The sequence below is a fragment of the Mercenaria mercenaria genome, chromosome 8 (genome assembly GCF_021730395.1).
Source record: "Mercenaria mercenaria strain notata chromosome 8, MADL_Memer_1, whole genome shotgun sequence".
Lineage (NCBI taxonomy): Eukaryota > Metazoa > Mollusca > Bivalvia > Venerida > Veneridae > Mercenaria > Mercenaria mercenaria.
Window position 1 is genome coordinate 70,211,147 of NC_069368.1, and position 21,047 is coordinate 70,232,193.

A 21,047-nucleotide genomic window follows, 5' to 3' on the forward strand; every position below is an offset into this window, starting at 1 on the left:
TGCCATCATTTACGCCTTAATGGAATTAATCTGCAAGACATAATATAACCATTTCCGGTCCTGGCGTGTATAAAGGAGCGACCTATCATTAGGCGCCGTACATGTGCAAAGAAACAGTTCTATCATATCTTATCTAAATTTTGCAATAAAAGATATATCAGAATTGAAATAATTGATAGCAAAACCGTGTTTGAAAACTATTTATACACTCGTGCGGTTATACATTGTACAAAACAAATTATTACGCCCAACATATAACTGCCCATCATGTATAAATAGTGTTAAAACATACTTTTGCAATAAATTATTTCTTAAATAACAAGAGCACTGCCTTGCTGGTGCAGAAGCTCTGATTTTTTTGTCTCTGTGTAATAGAAATATTGTCCTACCCGTGTGTTTTTTATATTTTCTAAGTCCAAAAGGGGCCATAATTCTTGCAAAAAGCAGGATGGAGTTATCTTTCTTGCTGTACAGAGTCAGCTTTTGATGGTGAACAAACAACTTAACCAAGAAATCTGATTTTATGAACAAGTAACTTAACCAAGAAATCTGATTTTATAAGTCCAAAAGGGGCCATAATTCTTGCAAAAAGCAATGTAGAGTTAAGGTACTTGCTGTGCAGAGTCAGCTTTAAATGGCAAATAACTGCTCCAAGTTTTAAAGCAATAGCTTTGACCATTAAGGAGAAAAGTTGACCTAAACGCAAAACTAAACCAAGAAATCTGATATTTTCTAAGTCCAAAAGGGGCCATTAATTCTTGCGAAAAGCAGGATGGAGTTATGTTTCTTGCTGTACAGAGTCAGCTATTGATGGTCACCAGGTGAACAAGTGTTGCAAGTTTCAAAGCAATAGCTTTGATAGTTCAGGAGAAAAGGTGACCTAAACATAAAACTTAACCAGGCAACGCCAACACCAACGCCAACGCAGATCAAGTGATGACAATAACTCATCTTTTTTTTTAAAAAATCAGATGAGCTAAAAATGAAAAATAACCTCAATGTTGAACTTTTGTTATCATGTACTTATTGGAATAAATTATTACACAATTCATGCTGTGATCTAAGACAGAAACTTACTAGGTATTTATAGCCGGAGTTTTTTGTTATCACAATTATAATGAAATGGATCTACGAACATAGTAATTTATTACATATTCTAATATGCTTGTTTCTGTTAAAACAGGTTTATGCTAAAATGATGTCACAATAACAGGCGATGACGTCAATGTTTTTGTTGCGACCAAGAAAGAGCACTACTACATCTTACCCTCTGTTTTAGATAAATAAATTTAAATAAAGGGCATATTAGAATTCGAAATAATGTATAGCAAAATCATGTTTTACTTAAATTAATACACTCAAAATTGCTTATAGTTCAACAGAATAATTTCGCGGATGTATGACCTCTTCTTCATGTATAAATTGCAATAAAACATGATTTGAGCCGTGCCATGGGAAAACCAACATAGTGGCTTTGCGATCAGCATGGATCCAGACCAGCCTGCGCATCCGCGCAGTCTGGTCAGGATCCATGCTGTTCGCTAACGGTTTCTCTAATTGCAGTAGGCTTTAAAAGCGAACAGCATGGATCCTGACCAGACTGCGCAGATGCGCAGGCTGGTCTGGATCCATGCTGGTCGCATACCCACTATGTTGGTTTTCTCATGGCACGGCTCATTTTTCTTTTTTAAATAAATAGCTCCTTATATTATTCATTCCAGCCCATACATTATGCACACTATTTGACAGTCCATATTATGACTGGTCTATATTATGACTGGACAACCTCAGACTTATATGACTGACCTTAGATCTATCACAGGGCCCTTACAAAAAAACACATCATTACATTATAAATCATATAAATGTATCAAGGGTTTCAGAAAATCACTCCAAATATGGTAATACTGACACTACATTTCAGACAGTATGTGATTGTGCATTACAGGGAGACAAAGGTGCGGCCAATCTCGTCACATAAAAGAATATTTGGATGGAAACTTGAGAAACCGACAGTATGTAATTATGGAACAGCTGATACAATACTCAAGTTACCATTATCTAAGTGACATGCAGTCACAGAAAATACTAGATCTTGCTGAACCCTGAGATGACAAGTATCATTGTCTTCTACTAGGTGAACCCTAGGTCATAGCTCTTCCTACAAATTCACTGAACTCATGCTCTAAGTAATTCTAATAAATAAGTTTAATCCAATTACAACAAGAGCTGTCTCCATAGGATGACACATGCCCCCGATGGCACTTTGAATGAATAGTTATGGCCGACGTTAGAGTTTAGGACCTTTGACCTACGGAGCTGGGTCTTGCGTGCGACACGTCGTCTTACTGTGCCACACATTCATGTGTAGTTATTTTAAAATCCATGCATGAATGACAAAGATATGGACCGGACACGCCCATCAATGCACTATCATGAAAAATGACCTAAGTTTGACCTTGACCTTTGAGCTACGGACCTGGGTCTTGCGCGCAACATGTCGTCTTACTGTGGTACACATTACTGCCAAGTTATTTGAAAATCCATCCATGGATGACAAAGATATGGACCGGACACGCCCATGAATGCACTATCCTTTAACGTCTAAGTGTGACCTTGACCTTTAAGCTAAAGACCTGGGTCTTGCGTGCAACAGGTCGTCTTACTGTGGTTCACATTCATGCCAAGTTATTTGAAAATCCATCCATGGATGACAAAGATATGGACCGGACACGCCCATCAATGCACTATCCTTTAACGTCTAAGTGTGACCTTGAACTTTGAGCTACGGACCTGGGTCTTGCACGCTACACGTCGTCTTACTGTGGTACACATTCATACCAAGTTATTTGAAAATCCATCCATCGATGACAAAGATATGGACCGGACACGAAAATTGCGGACAGACAGACTGACAGACCGACAGACGGTTCAAAAACTCTATGTGTCCCTTCGGGGGCATAAAAATTCAATTCAATGAGATCTCCTTGACTGTCTTCTATCAGAGATTTATCTAACCTATAGCCTATGGCAGCAAGTGTCTTTGCCTTAGCGACCACTGCAGACCAAGATCAGCCTGTATCTCTGTGCAAGTTGATCATGATCAGCTCTGTTTGCTATTTGGTCAGTAACTTTTCAGTGAACACCCCTTTGAATAATATGCGATACTGCCCAAACTGAATGATAGAAAAGTTCATTGTAGAAATTTAGCAAGTTAAAGGTTAAGAAACAACAAGACCCTATACAAAGAGTTTGGTCATTAGTAGAAATGTATATTCTATTGCTTTTACAGAAATTTGTAATCACCTCACTTTAATACAAAAATATTCAAACAGTAGAGTGTTTCTCAGGTATTGTCAAACAGTAGAGTGTTTCTCAGGTATTGAAGTTTTCAATACATCCATTTCTTGGCCAAGTCTGAATAACCAACTTAAAGCTATCTTTTGCAGTATGATTTCTTATTTAGCATGGGTCGTAAGGAAAGTACCTGTCTAGAAAATAAATAAATAATTTCCAGCAGTTGGCATGTGTCATATTTACATCCCCCAGCTTCAGTCTTGAAATACTGCCAAAAACATTATTAATTTCTGTAAATCACCCGGCACTGAACACTAGTTGGGATATCAACAGTGACTCGGAATCAGACCTAGATCACTAGCACTGTAGTCTAACCAGTTAAACACTGTGTCACTGATCCCCTATGGCCCATGGAGTGTAAATGTGTAAAGCAATGGGAGCAACAACAACATACTCGATACGTTTATGGTTCATCTTCCAGTAGCTTGAAGCCTTGTTCAATTTGAGGACCATATCAGCTCCTGGGCCAGAGTGTGCCGACAAGGTGCCATCTTCAACACGGTTAAGATAGTCCTTTGCCAGTGGATTGCCAACTCTTTTTCCTTTACCATCCTAAAACAAACACAATAATTATAATTTATAATTCTGTGTCTTGGTCATTTACCTGCGTAGAATTATGTAGTCACAGGGTCCCATTGTTTTTATTTCCAGTTAAAATATATCCAACATCAGCCAGTCAGTTGTCTGTTCACTAGAGATAACTCAGGTAAAATACAACCAAGTATGGTAAATTAAATGTCAAAAAAACAACTGATTGTTCTATGTCAAGCTTTATAGCATAACATTAATGTAAATTAATTAACAGCAGAACTCTTAGCACCCCAAAGGGATGCCAAAAGTGCCGTATTACAGTCAACACCATGAAGTGGTGCCAACAGTGACGTATTACTGTCAGCACCCTGAAGTGGTGCCAACAGTGTCATATTACAGTCAGCACCCTGAAGTGACCCCAAGTGTTGCATTACAGTCACCACCCTGAAGTGGTGCCAACAGTGTCATATTATAGTCAGCATCCTGAAGTAGCGTATTACTGTCAGCACTCTGAAGTGGCACCAACAGTGTCATATTACAGTCAGCATCCTGAAGTGGCACCAAGTGTTGCATTACAGTCAGCACCCTGAAGTTGCACCAACAGTGTCGTGTTACAGTCAGCACAATGAAGTGGCACCAACAGTGTCATATTAAGTCAGCACCCTGAAGTGGCCCCAAGTGTTGCATTACAGTCAGCACCCTGAAGTTGCACCAACAGTGTCATATTACAGTCAGCATCCTGAAGTTGCACCAACAGTGTCATATTACAGTCAGCATCCTGAAGTTGCACCAACAGTGTCGTATTACAGTCAGCACAATGAAGTGGTGCCAACAGTGTCATATTACAGTCAGCACCCTGAAGTGGTGCCAACAGTGTCATATTACAGTCAGCACAATGAAGTGATGCCAACAGTGTCGTATTACAGTCAGCACCCTGATGTGGTGCCAACAGTGCCGTATTATGTATTACAGTCAACACCCTTAAGTGGCGCCAACAGTTGTATTACAGTCAGTGGTCTGCAGTATTGCCAACAGTGCCGCATTACATTCAGCACCCTGAAGTGGTGCCACCACTGTCCTATTTCTGTCAGCACTCTGAAGTGGCGCCAACAGTGTTGTATTACAGTCAGAACCCTGAAGTGGAAATATCTGGACATTTTCCACAGTTTTCCGCAGCAATGCATACCCAACTCCAGAAAGTCTGCTTGAATATTCCATTGTCATGAATTCTATGTTAATTCATGGCCATTCCATGGAAAACTCTGAAATTTTCTCAGCCGGGATGTCATCAGACAACATTGGCATTCCCAAGTTATTAATGAATGCCAGTTAGGGTTAACTGAAATTGGGAGCCTTTCACATTTACAGCTGAATGGTGGAACTGTCTGTAACTTCTTTATCAATGTGTCTGTCCTTCAATTCTGGTTGCTGATTAAACCTTCATCTGCTTCTAACTCGAGGACCAGAGTTCTATCTACATGAATGCCCAGTTGTTTTTTTTAATTTATCTTTTTAATATGATTTTATATGTTTCATGTATTCTGCATATTTTGGAATAGAAAATTATTGTTTATCTAATGATCACAAAAATTACAAGTGGAAATAAACAAATAAATGGTACAATCTGATGTTAAAAACAGGAGGGAACAAAAAGGCTATGTTCAGGCAAGCTCAATGCTGCCAACTCAAATTTTTGTTTATTTTGTTGGGTTTAACCTCACACCGGCACAAGTATAGGTCATATGGCAACTTTCCGGCTTTGATGGTGGAGGAAGACCCCAGGTGCCCCTCCGTGAATTATTTTATCACAAGCAGGCACCTGGGTAGAACAACTGACCTTCCGTAAGCCAGCTGGATGGCTTCCTCACATGAAGAATTCAACGCCCCAAGTGAGGCTCGAACCCACATCGATGAAGGGCAAGTGATTTGAAGTCAGCGTCCTTAGCCACTCGGCCACGGAGGCCCCGTCAACTCAAGGCAGTGTGCAAAAGTCAATCAATAAGACTATTTAAACAAGAGAGCTCCGTGTTTCTTTGCTTTTGTATGACATTGACTAAATATATAAATACTAATGATTTCACAAACTTAGAACTGGTTGAGTTGTATATGTGTATATTACGTCTGCCTGACTGAAATCTCTAAATATAACAGAAAGCATTTGGCAAAAACTGTCCAATAAATAAGTTCTTTTTACACATAACAAGAGCTGTCCGTAAGACAGTAAATGCCCGACTATTCAAAATGTTGTCCCAGAAGCAGGAATATTACCCTAAATGTAAAATGTCCATAGAGTTTCAATCCAGTATCTGCATTAGTTTTGGAGATAGTAACTTGCAAGCAAAAACTTTAACCAGGAAAACTTTAACCAGGATTTTCTAAGTCCAAAAGGGGGCATAATTTGGCCAAAATGCATGCCATAGTTATGGGACTTGATGCTATCATCTAGTTTTATAACCCTGAAGACATGTGAAGTTTCAATTCAATATCTGCATTAGTTTTAGAGACAGTAACTTGCATGCAAAACTTAATCGGTATTTTTGTAAGTCCAAAAGAGGGCATAATTTGACCAAAATTCAAGTCAGAGTTATGGGCCTTGACCCAGTGAGGTTAGAAATTGACAAACAAAAAGAAAAAATAAGTCTCAAAGCTATATGCCTTTAAGCTATATATACTTGAACGCAAAACTTTAACCAGGATTTTCTAAGTCCAAAAGGGGGCATAATTTGGCCAAAATACATGTCAGAGTTATAGGACTTGACCCAGTGAGGATGGTAATTGACCTAGAAAAAGAAAAAATAAGTTTCAAAGTTATATGCCTTAAAGTAATAGCTATATGTTCTTGCATGCAAAACTTTAACCAATGTACTTGCATGCAAAACTTTAACCAGCGTTTTCTAAGTCCAAAAGGGAGCATAATTTGACCAAAATGCATGTTAGAGTTATGGGAATTTATGCTATCACCTAGTTTTATGACCCCAAAGACACATGTGAAGTTTCAATTCAATATCTGCATTAGTTTTGGAGATAGTAACTTGCATGTAAAACTTTAACAAGTCCAAAAGGAGGCATAATTTGGTCAAAATACATGTCAGAGTTACGGGACTTGACCCAGTGAGGTTGCTAATTGACCTAGAACAAGAGCTGTCACTAATGGTGACAAATGCCCCCGCAGTACCTTGACCTTTGACCTGGTGACCCCAAAGTCAGTTGAGGTGGTGTACTCAATAAGTACTATTAGCATGTAACGTTTGAAGGTCCTGGGTGAAGTGATTCGCATGTAAAGTGCCTTCATGCAAAAAGTTAATGTTGGCCCCTGTGACCTTGACCTTTGACCTGGTGACCCCAAAGTCAGTAGGGTTGGTGTACTCATAAAGTACTATCAGCATGTAAAGTTTGAAGGTCCTAGGTGAAGTGGTTCGCGAGTAAAGTGCCTTCATGCAGAAAGTTAATGTTGGCCCCTGTGACCTTGACCTTTGACCTGGTGACCCCAAAGTCAGTAGGAGTGGTGCACTCAATAAGTACTATCAGCATTTGAAGTTTGAAGGTCCTGGGTGCAGTGGTTCGCGAGTAAAGTGCCTTCATGCAAAAATTTAATGTTGGCCCCTGTGACCTTGACCTTTGACCTGGTGACCCCAAAGTCAGTAGGGGTGGTGTACTCAATAAGTACTATCAGCAGGTGAAGTTTGAAGGTCCTGGGTGCAGTGGTTCGCGAGTAAAGTGCCTTCATGCAAAAAGTTAACGTTGGCTCCTGTGATCTTGACCTTTGACCTGGTGACCCCAAAGTCAGTAAGGGTGGTGTACTCAATAAGTACTATCAGCAAGTGAAGTTTGAAGGTCCTGGTGCAGTGGTTCGCGAATAAAGTGCTTTCATGCAAAAAGTTAACGTTGGCCCCTGTGACCTTGACCTTTGACCTGGTGACCCCAAAGTCAGTAGGGGTGGTGTACTCAATAAGCATTATCAGCATGTGAAGTTTGAAGGTCCTGGGTGCAGTGGTTCGCGAGTAAAGTGCCTTCGTGCAAAAAGTTAACACTGTGACAAACGAACTAACTAACTAACGAACTAACAAACGGACGGACAGTTGAAAACTAATATGCCTCCCTTCGGGGGCATAAAAAGAAAAGATTATGAAAGGAAAAACAATACCAAGCCAGAATACAAATATCTATATGAAATTTGTGGAAAAGAATGCACAACAAAACACCAGAAATTCAGACACAAAAAAAACCATGAAGACCACGACACGAGATACAAATGCTCATGGTGCGAGAAATTATATGTCAGGAGAGATAGCCTTAAGCACCACTCAACCAGGATACATGGTTTTGAGGAAAAAGAATTCGTGAAGGTCACAGTGAAGAAACATGACAAAGAGGTAACTTTTCCTAGATTACATACCCCACTCACAAAACTCTAATGAAGGCACCTAAATTTAGGATCATGCTTGGAAAAACCAGAATGCCGTATGTCAAGATGACACCTAAGATGACACCCAAGATGACACTTAAACATAGCAGGAAGCCCAAGGAAGAACCACCAGAGTTTATGGAATATTTAATAAAGATTAAATTTCTTTCTACTAGTACAAAAACTCTAAAAACAGACTCTTTTACATTTGGACTGATGCCAACAATTTTTGGACAGTTGCCAGAACCAATCTATTTATAGTAACATTTTGTTATCAAAGTCGTCCACATTTTATATACTTCAGTGTAGAAACTTCTTTGTATTTTATCCTGATGAAGGTCATTATATGACCGAAACCGGTAGATCTTATTAAATTAGTTAACTATACCCGGTGTTTGATGTGTTGTTCCTCTTAACTCTCTTTTATAAACAGTTTAGAAAAAGAAAAAAAATAAGTTTCAAAGCTATATGCCTTTAAATGATAGCCATATGTACTTGCATGCAAACTTTAACCAAGCTGTGATGCCGACGCCAGGGTGAGTAGAATAGCTAGACTATTCTTTGAATAGTCGAGCTAAAAATGCATCATTAAATAGATTTTACAAGTAATTAATAGTTATATATACACACACACACATAAATATGCATCTAAATTACTTCACCAGGTTATATATTTAGACTTCTTATTGCAATATAAAATATAAATCCTATCTATGAAATCTCAAAATCTCTATTAATTATAAATAATTTAATAAGAAATACTGCTAACAAGCTTGACATTTAACATTTAAAGGACACAACATGCATCATTAATCAAAATGAAAAGCAAGTTGAATGTCTTAATAATATGCAGGTAATGGGATTTATATGGTTTCTCTGGTCACAGAATACAGTCTATAACTAAAAATAAGGACGATATGCTGAAATTTGATGCTTAGATGCATCTAAATTTCTATTAATGCTGTTCAATTATAATAAAATTGCATAGATATATACGTATCTTAAATGACAGGCCCCAAGACAAACATCACAATATAAAACAAGGGTCACGAACTGTCACAACATATGCATGTCACAGCAAATCACTTTTGACTTTTAAAATAATTTTCTCAGGTTTGACTAATTCAAGGGCTATAATTGCAGAGCAAAAAAGATTATCCAGCTGGTTCTCAACCGTGCCAAGATGACATGCCCATAAACATTCTGACACAAGTTAGAGAGCACCACATGATTTCAGAGGAGATGTTGTTTGAAGAAAATATGATAGACGTATGGATGACAGATGGTGCATGATCACAATAGCTCAGGGGGAACTAAAAAACAAAGGCTTCCAGTTATTATTTCTGAATCGGACTAGGGGTTTAGATGTTGTTTGAAGATTGTTAGCTCTGGTGGCCCTTTTGTGCAACCAAGTGGAATTGTTTAAATAAGTTTGGAAGAAGACCATCCAACTTCCACCACACAATTTCAGAAGAGATGTCATTTGAAGCAAAGTGGACAGACCGACTGATGGGCAGACGAAATACGATGAGTGATTACAACAGCTCACCCTAAGCTCTAAAAACCAAAGGCTTCCTGTTACCAAAAATGGCGCAAAAGGGTGTGTTGTTAAAAACTGCCCTTGACAATAATCTGTGACAAAAATTATTGGCATTTTATCAATTTTTCTTTTTGTAAAAATAGTTTAGTGCTTATTTATTCATACTGTAATTATAATCCTGTATAATTTTCAAAGAGATATTTCAAAATACAAAGTCATGTATAAATTTTCAAATTCCACAATTTTTCCTGAAAGAATTGCTTTCCATGACTTTTCCATGTCTGTGTGAACCCTGAATGATTTCAGCCAAAAGTGCTATTTCCATGTGACAAAAATGTATGGATTTTGGATTTCAAAACAAAAATAAAACTGAATTTCATGGGATCTAAAATCATGGATACATTCAACCATGAAGTTCCTGAAAATGAATTCACATGGAATTATTTTGAAGTAATATTTTCCTATTTATCAAAATTTATTGTTCAGTAGCTTACTTAGAGTAAGGGCAATAATATACCTTCCCTTAGAACACTAATACTGCTTTTAACTTGTAAATGAAATGTTAAAATAGTTCTATATTTTCCTAAAAAGTACACATCTTAGTTTGATAAATACCTTATGTGGTATTTTAAAAAACCAGCACCCAGGTATATTGACACTGTTATGTGGTCCATCTCCTTTATGTCTTGGCTGCTTCCTTGGCTTTCGTTTCTGAAAATGTAAAACACAAATTCAACAGATGCTATTCTTGTTCTTGTGATATGCTGATATTAATGGATGTCCATCTATCATGCTTATATATGTAAATGGTTCATTACTCAAGCATGGACAAACATTTTCATCTCTATCAAATTATGACAATATTCTATTAATTCCCTCAAAGACGCTAAATTTACTGTTACCTAACTGGTTCACAGAATCTTTCTTCTATTTAATTAGACTGCATTAAATAAACTAACCATGGTGCTTGTTTCACATAAAACTCGAATTTAGATGAAAGGTATTTTTTAACAATTAAGAACCAAAGTAGAACTAAAAAATAATGTGTCTACACACCGGATAAAGGGCACGTTTTTGAGACTATAAATGTTATATACAATCTTAACTGAGGTAAAGGTAACATTGTTTGTTTAGTGTTGGTAGTCGGTGAAAGTCCCCAGGAATGGACAGAACAATTTATTTCCATACAAACCCACAGCAAGTAATATATTTACCTCCCCAGTATCTAGTCTAGGCTGATACTGGTGAAAAGTAACAGTACCAACTTAAGTAAATTACCCAGCACTGAACGCTAGTTGGAGTATCAGCGGTGACTGGGAGTTAAACCCTGATCACTGACCTGATAACAACTGCACCAATGACTACCTTAATGAAAAATAGTGTTGAAAGAGAGAACTTAGGATGAAACATAAAAATTTCTGTAAAACAGGCAATATGCTTGAAACAAGCTAAATACTATCAAATCCCCAATGCAAGACAACTGCACCAATTCTGACCATAACTGATATTCACATGTATATCTGATTTTAAAGGTTCATAATGCCTTTATACATAATGTCACTGCCACATCTTTCATTACAAACATGAAATATCTTAATTTCTTGTTAATCCAATTCTGATAATTATCTTTTCTAATATTTTGCCAATGGTTTGAACACTGATTGACAAAGAAAACATCTTACTCAAGCCAATGCTTTTATTTCCTTAAATAAACAAGAGCTGTCTCCATAGGATGACACATGCCCCCGATGGCACTTTGAATGAATAGTTATGGCCAATGTTAGAGTTTAGGACCTTTGACCTATGGACCTGGGTCTTGCGCGCGACACGTCGTCTTACTGTGGTACACATCCATGCCCAATATTTTTAAAATCCAAGCATGAATGACAAAGATATGGACCGGACACGCCCATCAATGCACTATGTTGAAATATGACCTTTAACGTCTAAGTGTGACCTTGACCTTTGAGCTACGGACCTGGGTCTTGCGCACGACACGTCGTCTTACTGTGGTACACATTTATGCCAAGTTATTTGAAAATCCATCCATGGATGACAAAGATATGGACCGAACACGAATGCACTATCATGAAAAATGACCTTTAACGTCTAAGTGTGACCTTGACCTTTGAGCTACGGACCTGGGTCTTGCACGCGACACGTCGTCTTACTGTGGTACACATTCATGCCAAGTTATTTGAAAATCCATCCATGGATGACAAAGATATGGACCGGACACGCCCAACTATCATGAAAAATGACCTTTAACGTCTAAGTGTGACCTTGACCTTTGAGCTACGGACCTGGGTCTTTCGCGCGACACGCCGTCTTACTGTGGTACACATTCATGCCAAGTTATTTGAAAATCCATCCATCGATGACAAAGATATGGACCGGACACGAAAATTGCGGACAGACTGACAGACCGACAGACTGACAGACTGACAGACGGTTCAAAAACTATATGCCTCCCTTCGGGGGCATAAAAATAAGTTTGTTTGTCATTTACCTATACATCCTTCTATATTAGGCAGGTAGGTAACTCATCATAATTTTTTTCTTGAATTAGGCCATTTTCAATCTTGTTCAACCAGGTTTTTTTTCTTTTTTCTTTTTTTTTATATTTAACTTCACACTAACACAACTATACGTCATATGGCGACTTTCCAGCTTTGATAGTGGAAGTAGACCCCAGATGCCCGTCTGTGCTTTATTTCATCACAGGCAGGCACCTTGGTAGAACCACTGACCTTCTGTAGGCCAGCTGGTTGGATTCCTCACATGAAGAATTCAACGCCCTGAGTGAGCCTTGAACCCATATCGGTGAGGGGCAAGTGATTCCAAGTCAGCAACCTTAACCACTCAGCCACAGTGGCCCCAGATCAACCAGTATCCAACCAAGAAAAAGCTATTAAGTTAGGAATACATTCTAAAAGTGACTCAGGAACAAACATGATCAATCTTCCAGCACATATAGCTCTAAAGTTCAATCACAAACAGCTTGAAATCTAGGAAAAAGGAATTACCCATTTGAGATGTGACTAAAACAAACCCAAGAAGGTTAATGTCATTTGTATGAAGTGCAATATGACAAAACTTAATGAAAGAACTGGAAAAAGCTGATAACCTAAAATGTAAATGAAAAAGCACTACAGAAAAACTAGGTTATAGCAATCTCTTTGGGCAAGAAGAAAATGTGTGCCTTATAACCAAGGTTCATTATATCTGTTTAGATCCAATGTTATATGACAAAAAGCTTGTTATATACATGCAAATTCAGTGAATTTATATCCCCTGCCCAACAGGTTGTTCCTGTGAATGAGAGAATTATATTTTCAAAGATATTCAATTTCCAGATATATTCCAGTTATGTATAATAGGACTGTGCCATGGTCTGCTGGTTCTTATTTTTTACCAAATCAAATCTGCCCTATAGATATATATTTGAATTAAGTTTCATGAAGAGCCATCAATGGGTCACTTTGTTTTGTGGGAATTTATGAATTCTGAAAGAAACAATTGGCAACTAGAAGATGCTTTTGTAGAAAAGCACATGTCTCCCCCACTGCATAGTCGTATAGGCAAGAAGTCAATAGAGGACAGGAGTGAAAGTCAAAGAGACACTGATGGTTGGCTGCAATAGGGATCATCTACTTGGCATGTCCAATCATCCCACTAAATTTCAACATTTGGGGCCTAGCAGTTCTCAAGTTATGAATTGAAAATGGTTTTCCATGTTCAGGCCCCTGTGGCCTTGAACTTTGATCAAGTAGGGGTCATCTACTCTGCATGTCAAATCATCCTAATAAGTTTCAACATTCTGGGTCAAGTGGTTCTCAAGTTATTGATTGGAAAGAGTTTTCTATGTTCAGCCCCTGTGACCTTGACCTTTGATGGAGTGACCCCAAAAACATTAGGGGTCATCTGCTCCGTAAGTCCTTTCACCCTATGAAATTTGAAGGTTCTAGGTCAAATGGTTCTGAAGTTATTGACCGGAAATGGATCTGTCCGCTGTGACCTTGACCTTTAATAGTGGCTCCAAAATCAATAGGGGTCACCTGCTCTGCATGTCTAATCATCCTATGAAGTTTCAACATTCTGGGTCAAGTGGTTCTTAAGTTATTGATCAGAAAGAGTTTTCTATGTTTAGTCCTTGACCTTTGATGGAGTGACCCCAAAAACAGTACGGGTCCTGTACTTCATAAGCCCTGCCACTCTTTGAAGTTTGAAGGTTCTAGGTCAAATGGTTCTCAAGTTATTGACCGGAAATGAATTTCAATGTTTTGCCACTCTGACCTTGACCTTTAACAGAGTGACTCCAAAATCAGTAGGCATAATCTACTCTGCATGTCCAATCATCCTATGAAGTTTCAACATTCTGGGTCAAGCGGTTCTCAAGTTACTGATCGGAAATGGTTTTCCATGTTCAGGCCCCTGTGACTTTGACCTTTAACAGAGTGACTCCAAAATCAGTAGGCATAATCTACATTGCATGTCAAATCATCCTATGAAGTTTCAACATTCTGGGTCAAGCAGTTCTCAAGTTATTGATCGGAAATGGTTTTCCATGTTCAGGCCCCTGTGACTTTGACCTTTAACAGAGTGACTCCAAAATCAGTAGGCATAATCTACTCTGCATGTCAAATCATCCTAAGAATTTTCAACATTCCAGGTCAAGTGGTTCTCAAGTTATTGATCGGAAATGGTTTTCCATGTTCAGGCCCCAGGGGGAGAGACTAATAACTCTGCAGTAACTGAACAGATTCTTATGAAAGATGAGCATGCACCACCACCCTACTGTGGTCTATATTTGTCTTAAATTTCATGAAGATCCACCAATGGATTACTTTGTTATGTGGGAATTTATGGACTGAAAACATGGTTCATACAGACTTTTCATGGAAATATTCAGGGACTTTTTAGGGACATTTCAGGGACATTATACCAATATCTAGGGCTGGAAACATAGCTCTGAAAAGATTTCCGATCAACTCATTTGACTTGTATGAGTTATGACTGACAACAGTTTTAAGTGTCCATAGAACCTCCGCTTTCAAAACATCATATTTTGTAGCAAAATCTGTTACACTGACACTGGATGAAGAACTCTGGACTGGCTGGTTATTCTTTGCAGGTGGCGGGGGCCAGATTGCAAATCTTTCGATCGTGAGTTGCACAGAATCTGATCGCTGATGCAGTTTATATTTTTTGCTTTTTTTTCATGAGATTTTAGAGTGCCTTCCCCCATTTTCCCTAAACGATCAACTTTTTGCAACATTTACAGTACGTTTTTCACTTATCTTCTGCTTTCATCACCCAGCTGTAAGACGATGACCAGTTGGATTATTTACACACTGCCCATGATGCAAGTTTATTCAACAAAGTTTTTTTAGTATTTCTTAAAACAGCAATGCAAAATCTTTGATGATTCGACATCATTAATAAAGGGCCAATTTGTCTGAGACACAGCGGCTAATAAATGGCATACACCGTTATTTCCCCCAAACAGATGTACCAGCGCATCGAAACTACATCAAATCCCATACTTCCGATAATTCCACCTGAACACTGTTTCAGCTCGGCTAAATATTTTGTTTAGGATTAATAAATACATTTTTTTAGCCTTATAGTTTCAGTGGTCTCGAAGGATCTCTTCCTCCAGATATCTGATAGTTTTATGCATGGTTTCATGTCATAAAAATTATCGATGATCTCATTTGACCTCAACTTTCCACCACTGTTTGCTACTAAGCCTATCTCGGAAAAACTGGTTGCCAGCAACGTACGCCGGGTACGTGCACATACCCAGCTACCAAATCAGATGCTCAGCCCCTCGCTGATCAGGTGACTGGCATACGCCGTTCATACGTCGCTTTTGCAAATAAATATGCCCATCATTCAATAATTGGATGTCTTCGGATTTTATTGCTGATATATTATTGTTCTTAAATAGAAAGAAATACTAAGACTTGATGGATATGAGGCAATCTGCTGGCGCGGCTAGAATTTCAGGGCCAAAGATCGGCAAAATTAGCGATTTTAGGGCTTTTTAATGCAAATTAGGGACTTTTTAGGACAATATCCAGAATTCCAGGCATTTTCAAGGCTATGTGAACCATGGTAAAACGATTTAAGGGCCACAACTCTGATATGGTTTTACCCTTTTGTTTCAATGGTAACCAGAATTCTGAACGGAAGACCTACATTTGAAGGAATCTGAAAGGGAAACTTCTTGCAGACTCGATGAAACTGGCTTAGTGGTTTATGTACGAGATGTTCCTTAAAGAAACTGTAGGAGAACAACATGACATCCAAATCAAAGATTCTAAAAGCTCACCATAAATACTGACAGAAAGAGAGCTATACAATAGTTTTACTTATTCTTTGAATAGTCAAATTAATAAAATAATGTCAAAATGGTAACAGCACACGTTTTTTAAAATCAAGAAACAATACAAACCTTCAGTGGTTTAATCACAGCGTCTTCCATTTCCTTGTGGTGTTTGTATGACTTACGTCCAGCTTTATTACCTACAACACCACTCAACATTTTATCCATTTTCACTTCAAATTCTTTATCAGTCATATCAATATCTTGCTGGTCATCTGCCTCGTCATCATCTACATCCACACACTTTTCTTCCTCTAAATGCATAATTTCACAAAGTTCCCTGCAAGTACATTTTCATTTCAATAAAAAAAATTCATCTAAAATGAAACTTTTCTACATTCGGGTCAAATCTTTTTCTTTTATGTAAATAATTTTAAACTAGAGATTGTTTTTTCATGAAAAAGTATGTCTCCCACCACTTAACATGCAGACATTGTAAAATACCACAAATTAAGGACCATAACTCTGGTGAAAATCACTGAACAATCACATTCCAAGGTATACACAACCTGGTTTGGAACTGGTCTGGTGGAATAGCAACCACTGGTATTGGAAAAGTGGCACAGACATCATAGAATTTGACAAATCAAGGATCAGAACTCTACCAAAATTCATTAAAAACAGAACATGCCCATGATGCACAACTACACTTTACACTGATCACTCAGGTTTGGTAAAATTAAATTCAACGATATACAGCAAGTAGTGTAAACACAGAAAAGTATGTCACATCAAGAGCCATAACTATGCTGAAAATCAATGCAAAAGACATGCTTAACTAGGCTTGGCACTAATGACTCCTGTAAAATTTGATGGAAATCTGCTCAATGATGTAAAAGAATTAGCCAACACCACATAAAAAAATAGACAAATCAAGGGCTTTAACTCCACTGAAAAATCACTAGAAAATGCAGACAATATGCATTAAATTTTCTAGTGAAGGTTAGTGTAAATCAAACAGGTAATGTTGGAGAAACTTGCATGGACAAACTTTGTGACATGGAGAACTAAATCAGTATGTCTCGGTACCACTTTGTATAATAAAAAGTTAAGTTAGTGTGAGGCAGGGATTTCCAATATTTACACTAAAAAAGAATTACAACAGAGATGAATAATTATAGTATTTTTGCTTGTTTTTTTTGCAGTGTACAGTAAAAAATTTGAGCTGAAACAGCATGAAAACTTATATTTTGCAAAGCTGTTTTGAAAATATTTTGATGTTAAAATTGGGGGCAAATCCTTAAAATTGCAACTAGAAATAAGTTATAATAATGATAAGAATGTTCGCACCCCCCCCCACCCCCTTAAAATTGCAAACTAGAAATAAGTTATAATAATGATAAGAATGCCCCCCTCCCCACACACACACACACAAGCATCCTCACAATGAAGTGTGTGTCTCCTGTGTAGTGGTAATTTGACAACAATAAACAATAAGACTGAATTCTTAGTGTGACCTTGACTTCTGAGCTTGTGGGGTCTATGTCTTGTATGGGACAATTAATTGTCTCTTTGCTACAGTCAATGTTATGCCAAGTAATTTGAGTATCCATCAAAGTTTATAGACTAGACAAGAAAAATTATCTTAAATCTTTGACCTCTTTGAGTGACCTTGACCTTTAAGCTAGAGATCTGGGTCTGATGTGTGACAAACTGATTCACTTGTGCCAAGTTCTTCTGAAATCTCACAATGCTTACAAACGTTATAGACTGGACACAATTTACACATGCACACAAATGTATATAAAAAAAAAGGCTAAGGTAACACTATATAACCCCACCACGCCCATTTCTGCTGGCCAAGCATAATCAAAGTACTGATACAGTACTGACGGAAGGTGATTTATGTTAGTACATGTATGAAAAGAATCCATTCCAAAAATGGCACAACCGCTAACTTTAGTTAAAAACCCAATACATATAGGATTTGATTCAGTTAACAATATCATCAATATGATACTGCAATTTGGTGATAGATGCAGTTATGCCATCAAACCCCCTGTAAAGTAAAAAGATGTTAAGTAAAGGCATGCAGCCGATAGTTATTTGTAGTAAATTACTGCGCCATTGACATATATTCAAAGTATGTTGAACTATTTCTTACTGGGCATGCGTACTTGTAAGTTTGTGATCAAGTTCACAACTGCCTCAAAGGTGGTGATAGAGTAGGCCAAATTTTCCTATCAGTAAAGATAATGATGTCACAGGTGGTAAATTATTCCGCTCTGAACTACATTGTACAGCGGATAGATATGAAATAGTTGTCAACAGCTATTTCTGTTTAAATTCTGCGCAATTACATAGAGAAGATTTTGATAAATCACCTTCCAAAAATGGTATCAACTAGGAGTAGTTTTTTTCAATTTATTGATATCAAAGGATTACTGTGAAGCCTTTATCAGTTGTGGGTGAACAGTCAGGTTGCAGATATATTTGTTTATCCATTAACAAATGTATGAATACATAAATTAAATCATGAAACTAATGATTTTGCAGGATTATCAGTAACAAGATATTTTTGTTACCATAGAAACTTGGGAAATTTAATTATTAACAAGAGGGCCAAGATGGCCCTAGGTCGCTCACCTGTGTAACACACCATAACAGTGGAAATATGTTTTACCATGTGATTTCATGGAGACAAATATTCTGACCAGTTTTCATTAAGATTGGACCAAAAAACCTGGCCTCTTGAGTGTAAACAAGGGTTTTCTTTGATTTGACCTAGTTACCTATTTTTCCCTTACATCACCCAAGAACTTGTCCAAAATTTCATGAAAACAAACATTATGATAAAGTTTTGGGAAGACTGAAGAAAAAAGAGGCCTCTAGAGTGTTTACAAGCTTTTCCTATAATTTGACCTAGTTTTTGACCCCACTTTACCCAGATTTGAAAATTGTCCAAGAATTCATGAGAACAAATATTCTGACCAAATTTTATGATAGAATAAAAAATGTGCTCCCTAGGATGTAAACAAGCTTATTCTTTGATTTGACCTGGTGACCTAGTTTTTGACCCCAAATGACCCAGATAAAATTCCTATGATATTTCATGCAGACAAACATTCTGACTAAGTTTCATGCACATCAAATGAACAAGAGTGTTAGCAAGCTTTTCCTTTGATTTGACTGGATGACCTTGTTTTTGACCCCATATGACCCAGTTTCAAACTTGGCCTAGGAATCATCAAGATAAATATTCTGACCAAGTTTCATGAAGATAAGATCATAAATGTGGCCTGAACAATGTTAACAAGCCTTTCCTTTGATTTGATCTTATGACCTACTTTCTGACCCATATGACCCAGTTTCAAGCCTGGCCTAGATATCATCAAGATAAACATTCTGACCAAGTTACAAGAAGATAGGATCATAAATGTGGTCTCTAGATTGTTTTCCTTTGATTTGACCTGATGACCTAGTTTTTGGCCCGACATGACCCAGTTTCGATCCAGGACTAGAGATCATCATGATAATCATTCTGTGCAAGTTTGTATAAAATCAAAGCATAAATGAAACCTCTATATGGCTGTAAGGGCCAAAATAGAAAATTTTGCCGCATTCTGGGCAGTAACTCTAGAACCCATAATGGAATCTAGCCAGTTTTCGTAAGGAACTCAGATCTTATTGTGACTAAAGTTGTGTGTAAGTATGATTAAAATTAAAATCAAACATAAAATGTCACTTCTATCGTGTTCACAAGGTAAAAATTACCAAATTTTGGCTCTTTCAGGGGTCAATCAGGGGCTGTAACTCCAGAACCTATGATTGGATCTGACAGATTCATCATGGAATCCAAGATTTATTGTTGTTGAAGATATTTTGCAAGTTTGTATCAAATCAAACCGTAAATGAAGTCTCTATATGACTGCAAAAGGCAAAATAGCAAATTTTAGCCCCTTAAGGGGCCATAACTCTAGAACCCAAGATGGGATCTGGCCAGCTTTTGAAGGTTTTCGAGATACAATGCCCACAGGCGCCAGACCAGAAAGAAAATGCCTCTGTACATGTTATACCCTGCCCCTAGGTATTCTATAAGAACCATGGTCATGAAGGGAAAAATATACTAACCCGTTTCAATCGCGCATTTCATGCCTAAAACACGCAGTTCGTTAAATGTGTACTATGGATATCAAACAAGTGGTAATTTATCTTCCATTGTGTACCCGGACACATTTCTTCAATACATCTTATCTTAGAAAAACAACGCACAGTTTATAGTTATTTCAATGTTACACAAAAAACTTGCTTGAACTTCCCTGGTGAAGTTCCGTTCTAGATTACAAAACCATTCTGACTGGCTAATGTGGAAATGTATGTCAATCGCCATTTTACTACACATGTTCGCTAAAATGTGAAAATGCAGCATAAATGTGCAAAATGAATAAAATAAACAGAACAGATGCAGACCAATGTATGATTCAAATTAAAGATCATATACAAGATGAATTCGAGTTTTATTGTAAAAATGTGATTTTTTTAAATTCTGTTTTTGTTTGTTTACATTTCGCCAAACATGTGCACACTGCTGTGACCTCTAGACCGGATGTTCATCAGGGAAGGTCAAGCAAGTTTTTTCTGTAACGCTGACGAAAGCATAAAATATGTTGATAATCTCAGCAATATGGAATATTGAGACAATGTAACTGGTGTACGATGGAAGATAAATTATCGCTTGTTCAATATACTAGGTACCCATTCACCGAACTGTGCGTTTAAGTTGAGAAATTTACGATTGAAACGTGTTAGTATATTTTCCCGTTCATGACCATGGTTCTTATAAATACCAAGGGGTAAGGTATAACATGTACAGAGGCATTTTC

The 21,047-nt window shown here is 37.6% G+C and overlaps 1 protein-coding gene across 1 annotated transcript in view; it reads right to left on the reverse strand.

Moving 5' to 3' along the window:
• The window catches only part of LOC128559094 (DNA polymerase subunit gamma-1-like), a 126,048-nt gene that overhangs the window by 31,438 nt on the left and 73,563 nt on the right, over positions 1–21,047 (reverse strand). The window contains exons 13-15 of the mRNA XM_053550147.1: positions 16,294–16,504; positions 10,449–10,544; positions 3,752–3,909 (exon numbers count right to left, since the gene is read on the reverse strand). Of these exons, the coding sequence (XP_053406122.1) occupies positions 3,752–3,909; positions 10,449–10,544; positions 16,294–16,504 (465 nt within the window). The remainder of the gene's footprint in view (positions 1–3,751; positions 3,910–10,448; positions 10,545–16,293; positions 16,505–21,047) is intronic.